This window comes from Limanda limanda, chromosome 15 (assembly GCF_963576545.1).
Source record: "Limanda limanda chromosome 15, fLimLim1.1, whole genome shotgun sequence".
NCBI classification, from domain to species: Eukaryota; Metazoa; Chordata; class Actinopteri; order Pleuronectiformes; family Pleuronectidae; genus Limanda; species Limanda limanda.
Genome location: NC_083650.1, coordinates 14,569,478 through 14,578,077, shown reverse-complemented (window position 1 = coordinate 14,578,077; position 8,600 = coordinate 14,569,478). Strand labels below are relative to the sequence as shown.

Below are 8,600 nucleotides of genomic sequence, written 5' to 3'. Positions count from 1 at the left end.
CCTGTATGACTCCTGGTACTTCTTCATAGATGTTGTCAAGACTGGAATAAAGTGTCCTGCTCTCACTCCCTCTACTGAAAGGTTTAAGACTTTAATGCCTTGTTAAACTAAGTCCTAAAGCATTAATTGCATCTTGGAATGTGGCAAAATGCATAAAATGAATGTCCATGTCTATCTTAAGGGTCGGCATGGTTGTACAGTGGTTAACGCTGTAGTCAAGGTTTACTTACCTTACTTTCTCAAAATAAACAGATTAGGGTTAGGTTAATTGGTGACTCTAAATTGTCAGTTGGTGTGAACATGAGTGTGAATGGTGTTTGTGTGTTGGCCCCATTTCTCACAAAATGTCAACTAGAATTGGCTACCACAATGATACTGTATGATAACTGTAACTGGTTATGATCTGGGATGTGATCTGTTACTTGTAAAAAGGTCTTTAAACACAGACCTATCAACTTTTTTTGGGCAGAGGCAGTGGACTATGGGCAGAAAAGGTCTCTGGTTCGTCTCTGATTCGACTCCACGGAGAAACAACAAAAAGACGAACCTGGATTGATCTGTCCAAAAATCCAAGAGGATTCTCCCTAACCTGTCTAGTGCCCCTGAGCAAGGCACCTTACTCCCCCAACTTCTGCTCCCGGGCGCCGTACATGGCTGCCCACTGCTCTGTGTGTCCTGCACCAGATGGGTTAAAAGCAGAGGTTAAATTTCCCTCCTTGCATGAGTGTACTTGTGCATGTCTGTGCATGTGTTTGGGACAAATAAATGTAGCTTAATCTTAATCTTAATCTTTTGATTCACTAGTCAAAATTATATGTTTGGCCATTACTGCAGATTATTTTTTAGTAAGTAGTAACTGAGCATCACAGTGTGTTTTGTTAGTGTCAGTAATTGACTGGTTAATTCCACGTCATGCTGGCTCTGTGCAGTTCTACTAAGAATAATATATTAAGTGTCAGTTTCTTATTTTCTCCAAGTGAAGCCTCTCTCTCAGTCCACTGGAGCTTTCTATCAATGTGCGCCTGATGGTTTCCGCGGCTGCAGTAACAACAGTGCCGTGTGGTGCTGCTGCTCTTCAGCCTCGGCGCTCATCCTCATCAGAGGAGTCAGCCCACAGCGTTGAAAGAGTGCCAGCGTTGCCAATCAGATGCTCGGAGGAGGCAAGGGTCACGGATCCTGCTGTTGCTACGAATCCATTAAACGCCACGTTCAAAAAACCAAGCGTTTGTAAAGGGGTGAAATATTTTTAACTCCTGGCAGTGTGCACTCATGGGATGAGAAATCTGTACCGAGCGCCCAGCACTGTGGAAAAGTGTAAGCTCTCTGTTGAAAGAAAGCAGAGAACAATAATGGAAATGTTCTGTTGGACAGGAATATCTTTGAGGCATTGGGTAACCGCAGCTCCCTCTGAAACTACATGTGTGAGATAAGCCACTGCTCAGGCACCGGAGCCGTATTCAGCATTAGGATGTTTGTGTTTTTGTCTGTTGCTTTTACTGTTGCAAATTCGAGTATTCAAGGCTCCAGTAAAATGACCTGCAGGGGTACCCACCATTTTCACCCCCTGCTGTTAGTACATTAAACAGTATTATTGCTATTTTGTGAGACAAGGGGTGTTGCAGCAGGGCAGGAAAAGCAGAAGATTGCCTGGGGCGTTAATCTGAGGGGGGCCCCACCGATTATGTTCCACAGTAAACTTTGCGAGTACCCCCTTAAATTTATGATGGGCTATGTACAGGAAACTGCACTGACGCCATGGTAAACAATGTACTGTCACTTTTACTGTTTGCACGATGGACATCGTGTGCAGGGCTTTCATAAACAGTACTTGGTGCAAAGTAAAGTTGGAAAAGTTTCTGTTAATCCTTTCTTAAAATAAACTGAATTTGCTTTATTGCTGTTTTCTTGTTTTCTTAACAATCTGCAGACCTAAGTGCACACATTTTCAAAATAAAAGCTCTATAATTCAGCTCGACATAAAGTACTGCAGCAACGTAACGGACATTGTGCTTTTACTGGGAAGACTAATTTCCAATAGACTAAAGAGGAAGGGATCCTGTGAACGCTGTTAGGTTAGGTTAGGTTAGTTTATTGGTCTCCACCAGGGAGAAATTTGTCGTGAAGACAGGGAACATGTTGCATACATAAAAACACATACAGTACAAAAAGAACATCAAGTTAAAAGTCTGGTGGAGTAAACAGACCACTGGACAATCCTGCACATGCAGCAAGCCGACGTGAACGCATTCACATGCTTCCACACCGCTACTCTAACTGTAATCATAAATATACATTCATATCAGCATCACATAACCTCAAGCATACATTAATCTGTTCACTCACATACAGTATGTCCATAGTTTGACTCATAATACATTCATTTCCATATACACATAGCCTATGTTCGTATACATATACAGAAACATTGCAATAATTTCCTGCTGTTGAGAAGTTTGGTTGATACAGGCACAAAGGAATGTTTGTATCGATTGTGCCTGCACAAGGGAAGCCTATATCTCCTTCCAGAGTTCAGGAGAGTATATTCACTATTCAGCACATGAGAACTATCTGTTAAAATGGCATTTGCCTGTCTGATCGTCGCCTGCTCAAAAAGGTCCTGTGGATTTAGGGGGGGTGTTATTCCCATAATCTTGCCAGCAGTTTTGACAAGGCTTGAGATTTCAGCTCTAGATTTAACAGATAGGTTACCAAACCAGCTGGTGATACCATAGCGGAGTATTGACTCAATTGCTGCTCTATAAAAAATTTGCATAATATTTTTGCAAACTCCAAATACTCTGAGCCTACGTAGGATATGGAGACGTTGGTGAATTTTGGCACAAACATTGGCCACCTGTGTGCCCCATCTCAAATCGCTGTCAACATGGACACCAAGGTACCTGAATGTTTTGACCTGCACAATGTCCTGGCCATGGACAGCCACAGGGCTCTGGTCTCCCATTGATCTAGGATCCAACAACATCTCAACAGTTTTAGTTGTATTAATGAGCAGCGAGTGGGCATCACACCAGTTGACAAACTTGTCAACCGCAAGTTGATGAACACTCAAATTAGTATGTTTGGTGAGCAGGCTAAGTATGACAGTGTCATCAGAAAATTTTACTGTGAATTGATTTGGCTCAGAACTGACACAGTCATTGGTATACAACGTGTACAGAAAAGGTGAACTAACACACCCCTGGGGGGCACCAGTGCTGCATACAGCCAGATCAGACAAAGCTGAGTTAAACTTAACCTTCTGTGGCCTATTCGATAAAAAAGAATAGTACCACCGAATTAAGAAAGGATTGACATTTAGCTGAACTAATTTCTTCAAAAGAATGTGTGGTTGAATGAGATTAATAGCGGAACTAAAATCAACAAAAAGAAGTCTAGCATGTTGCCATGACAGAGATCAGCACAGCACACCTGGTTGCGATGGGGTGAAATAAAAATAATCCAATCAACAAAATGATCTTGGGGCAATTTTGATCCACAGTTTGACCGGGTTGCCGACCACTGCTGTAGTCAGGATACGTAGAAGAAGACACGTTCACCACAGAATGAAGGCATCACTGCTATCTAGAAATCTAGATATTAGTACATAAAGCATTAAGTACTCAAAAGGCACTTCTGGCAAGAATGAGTGTTATAATATGGGAAATATATTTAAGTGTGTATTTACAGATGTCAGTATTCATGATTGAAAATCAGCAATTACTATATATTATATCACCTCAATATTAACAGCTATGTACCACTTCAGATTGTCCAAACATTTCCTTGTTCTTTCATTCTCATATTCATACAGACGACATTGGTCTTCAAATATATAACAGGCTATCTACATTTAATTGTAAAATACAATATTATAAAGTTAGAGGGGAAAGCAGCATTGAAGTCAGCAAGCGTTCTTTTTTATTCCCTTAAGAGATGTAGGTCTTGAGCTTCTGTTTGATGGCACCACAGCAGATTGGGCACTTGATGAGTGACTTTGAACACCCCTACTGACTTCTTCAGAGTGATGATCACCCATTTATTAATTTATAGTTTTACAAAATCGGCACTGTGACTTTCCTGAGTAATACAGACAAGTAGTACAGACAAAAAAATCTGTGGGATTAGTTGGTAGGTGCACACTATGCACTTACTAAAATTGTGAGACCCAAAAAATCAAAAGGGGGGATGGGAGGGGGGATGTAGGGCCCCCTAGGTGCCCTGAAACAGGTCGGAACACCCCTGCCACTCCCCCCGCCTGCAGCCTCATCACTGTCACCTGTGAGTTCATCGACGAGCTGCAGGCAAAACAAACCTCGCCATTGACTTCCTGTTTCCCCTTTGATGGAAGTCCAGCCGCCTTCAGGAGCATGTTGTCCAACACGGGCCCGGTGGTGAGCCTGCTTTGTTTTTAGCCAGTTTTTGCTAAAAAGCTAACTCACAATAACACTGTTGCGTGTAGCCTTCATGTGAACTAGCTCCATCGTTAGCCTCCAGCTGTTTATTCAATTCGTCTCGTTGCCAGACCTCATTCAAAAATCTAGCGTTTGTATCACACTTTTTCCTCTATAAACAGCTGCCATTTAATCATAATATTTAATGTTGAACCAGGATCTTTTTCTGGTGTTTGATTGACTGAAATGAATGAGGAATCTGATCTGAAGTAAATTCCCAAAAATAATTACACACCAAAGTAGTACTATATCCCACTGATGTGTTATATGTAAGCCGCAATGAAAAGTGGATTTAACATGTGCAGAAAATGTCCTCAGATACATTGAGTCCCTTGAATCTGTGTTTTACAGCAGCAGTGAACACAGGAAAGGCAGAATTTTTTTAAAGGGCTTATGTTATTTAATGGATCTCTTCATCCTCTCACAAGCTTCTGACTTTAAAGTGTTTGCAACCCGCTTCAGGCCAAACTCTACTTGTCCATAATTGACGATGTGATCGAGAGCATGAGGGAGCTCTACCTGGACGAAGGGCTGGAAGACCGCGTCCTGGACGATTTGAGACGTGTGAGCAAACTGTAGCACACGCACACCTTCACTGTGGTTGTCAGTTCCAGCCAGGTTGTATAATATAGAAGGGAACAGGAAGACAGACTGCTGTCTCTTCTGCTCTGTGCAGCTCTGGGAGTCCAAGATGATGCAGTCCAAAGCCATGGAAGACTTCAGGAAGATCAACTCATCCAACTTTGTGCTCCAGCTCCCGGACAGCTACGGCCAGATGGACCGAGAGCACACAGGTTACGTTTCAGACAGATAACAGTGTGAATCTGGACACTTTAGTTATGAAGGAGTAAAAACTAATGTTGGTGGTGTGTGTGTGTTTGTGTTTGTTTTGATTTCTGCTACCAGCCACAGTTGTGATCCCTGCGAGTCAGAGTATCCACAGATTCCCAGTCAAGGCAAGTGTTATCCAGGTTTACAGTGTATCTACTATCTGACATTATATGGCAAATAACAGCTGGGAGAATTATAATCATATAAGCATCTGAATTCTTACTGTTAAATTGTATCCCTTGAAATTTTGAAATTTGAAATTTGCCTGTCTAAATTAATTTGGCTTGAACTTCCCTTTTTTTAAATGAAAGACTCCTACTACATTAATGGAAACAATCATACTTAGTTTCAAGTGATTTATACTGTTGTTTTATTAGTTCGTGCTGACAAGAGAAAAATAACGTGTATATACAGATACTGTCCAGGTTAATTCATTATTGTTATACCATTTGAAAACAACATCAATATCCATATATGCCTCACAAGCATCAAACAGAATTATGCATATTAAATACAATTTCTGCAAATAGATCCTCTATATCCTTCACAGTGGGGCTTTAACTTTGTTTTTATTTTATGTTTGTATCTTTGGTTCAGCAACTTGATTTAATTAAACCTGAAGCGTTCAAACTGAATATGGAATGTGAGCAAATTGGATGTATTTTCTAAAATATTGGAGCCTTGGAATTTTATTCCCCTGAAACCTGAAAGTTCTTAAAGTCTAAAGTCATCATGTGTGTTAGCCACAACCTCACAGATTCATTGAGATGGTTGTCGTAGTGACGTATTTAACTCCTTTACACACAATGTTTAATTGCAGAACAACTCAGAGACACTTGCTACTTTTTCTCTCCCCGCCGGGTTAGCTTACCCTGTGCAGATCCCAGCAGGAGTCACTCTACAAACAGCCTCTGGTATGAAATGACTTAACCTTCCCTGGGCTAACATTTGTTGTGGTTTTCAGCCGGGACTAACGAGAAAAAATAACACTGCACTCTATTCTTTTGTGTCACTAAGGTCAACTTTACAAGGTCAATGTTCCTGTCGTGGTCACTCAGGCCCCGGTGGGTCAGAAGCCTTTATCCCTACAAATACAGAGAGCTCGTGCCCCTCAGTCAACTGCAGCTCCTCCAACTACCAAACCTCCTCAGCAGGTGGAGCCACCCCCTGCTTCAGCTCCTTCTGTCTCCCAGTCGCCGCGGCCCGATTTACCCCCCAGTCCAGAGAGCAGCCCAGTCCAGCAGCCACAGGTTCACGCTGCTGACTCCACGCAGCTCCCGGTTGTCCCCTCTCCACCGGCAGAAGAAAATGAGCCGAGTCCCCAATCTGAACCCGTGAACTACAGCATGCCCTCCTCACCCTGCAGTCAGTTATTAGAGGAGGCCTTGGCGCAGACGACTCAGTTAAAGAGCCGAGACATAGATGACATCCTGAAGGAAGTGATTGAGGAGGAGAGAGAGAAAGCAGAACGGAGGAGGAATCTGCCACCTGCCAGAAGTCAAGATCAGACCGAGGCTGTTCTCGCTGGGGTAAATTGATGAATATATTCCCCCTTTTTTTTTTAAAGTAAATTGCACAAACGGTGACAGGAAGAGGCCAGATGCTGAGGTGCAGATGTATACTATTGAGTGAATGATTCTTCATTTTCGTAAATAATAATTATATATATTGATAAACTTTAGGGGGCTTAATTAAAAGAGAAAAAAACTGATTATAAAGCAGCAGGGAATAAAAGGCAGTTATACGAAAAATGCAAATGATACTAAAAGAGAAATATTTACAAACATTATATTAAGCTATTTACAAATAGCCTAACGTTGACATTTCTTCTTGCCTTCCCTTGCTAAGCTGGACCTCGACTACGGCTACAGTGACCTGTCGGACATCGTTCAGCTGGACGGTCCCGCAGACAACTCGGACGCCGAGGAGGAGGGCGGAGCTCCGCTGGAAGAGAACGACTTTCTGTGTATAATCAATGCAGAGGCCATAAAGGCCCTGCAGGAGGGGGGGGGGAGCAGCGACGGCAACAGCATCTCCTCCAGCAGCGACAGCGAGGGAGCCGATAAACTGTCTGCAGAAGATGAGGTGTTTTGGTCATTTTTGAATGTTTTATCTGTTATTGCATGCAAAACTATGTGGCTCTCCTTAGAAATTGAATTTTGCAGTTATATGTTTTCCAGGCAACAGTTTTTTTTATTTTCTTAACAGCATTTATTTGATTGCACATTAATTTACACACCTTCTGTTCACGAGGATCCCTTGAACTCGGGCGACGACGTGATGGAGCAGGACATCCCGGATCTCTTTGACACCGACAATGTAATCGTCTGCCAGTACGACAAAGTAAGAAACATCTCAACTCCCCCCCCCCGGCAATTAGTTACCTCTCAGCAAAGCCGAGCGCCGACTACCGACTGTTTATATTGTAAAATGTGTTTTTCTATTGCAGATTCACCGCAGCAAGAACCGCTGGAAGTTTCATTTGAAAGATGGTGTGATGTGCTACGCGGGCAGAGACTACGTGTTCTCTAAAGCTGTCGGGGAAGCTGAGTGGTAATGAGCTTTAGTTCTCCTGAACACATCAGATAATAGTGTTGAAAGAGGGAAAGCGATGATTTAATAGGGGGAAGACAATTATTGAATTTAGACCTCTTGTTGGTGTAATTTGGCTCACAGAGCTGCAAGTTTAAACACCACTGTGCAAAATTACTGATACTTCTGTTTGTTTTATTTTTCTGGAGGGGGGGTTAGGTAATTATCAGAGCAACCCTGCATCATTTACGATGCTACGAACGATAACTTACAGTGGTGCCTGGGAATCCAATTTACGGAGGAAGCCAGCATGAATTTATGTTGTATAATATTCTGTTAAATAGTTTTCTTTTGCACCAAAAATGATCTGACTTGGAGTTTGTGTTTCTCTGTCATGACAATGTTGCTCTGAAGGCACCAACACGCCGTTTGATTTTCTGGCATTGTAATGTGTCGCCTTGTGTTCATGAATCAAATACACTTGACTGTTCTGTGGTGGTGGAGTCGATAAGCTCTGTTCTTTCTGTTCAAAGCCGCTGTTCCCTCGTTGTCATATTAGTTTTTACAATTAAGTTTTTTTCGTTCCTATTGACAGATTGAAATCAAACAGATCCCTGTTCTCTGATGTATATGAAGTCGCATGAAAAGACAGAATTCACACACTGAAATTTATTCAAATTCTTGACACAAGTTTTGGTAACAAAACGTCACTCACGACTTGAAATAAACTTGGAGGTGGTTTGAGAACTCCAACTCAACTCAACAAACAAAACTAGAATGGCACAG

The 8,600-nt window shown here is 42.1% G+C and overlaps 1 protein-coding gene across 1 annotated transcript; it reads left to right on the top strand.

Moving 5' to 3' along the window:
- Positions 1 to 4,367: 4,367 nt before the first annotated feature.
- gtf2a1l (general transcription factor IIA, 1-like) lies at positions 4,368 to 7,839 on the top strand. The gene is made up of 9 exons (XM_061086944.1): positions 4,368 to 4,391; positions 4,914 to 5,015; positions 5,128 to 5,245; positions 5,358 to 5,401; positions 6,103 to 6,196; positions 6,300 to 6,811; positions 7,131 to 7,367; positions 7,536 to 7,625; positions 7,732 to 7,839. Exons 1-9 carry the CDS (start codon positions 4,368 to 4,370, stop codon positions 7,837 to 7,839), a joined length of 1,329 nt encoding a protein of 442 aa, XP_060942927.1.
- The last annotated feature ends 761 nt before the right edge of the window (positions 7,840 to 8,600 follow it).

Excerpts from the sequence above, each read along its gene's own strand:
- gtf2a1l (XM_061086944.1), top strand. The coding sequence starts at position 4,368 with ATGTTGTCCAACACGGGCCCGGTG. Across the intron at positions 4,392-4,913 it reads TGTCCAACACGGGCCCGGTG|GCCAAACTCTACTTGTCCAT; the intron begins GTGAGCCTGCTT and ends AACCCGCTTCAG. Across the intron at positions 5,016-5,127 it reads TCCTGGACGATTTGAGACGT|CTCTGGGAGTCCAAGATGAT; the intron begins GTGAGCAAACTG and ends TGCTCTGTGCAG.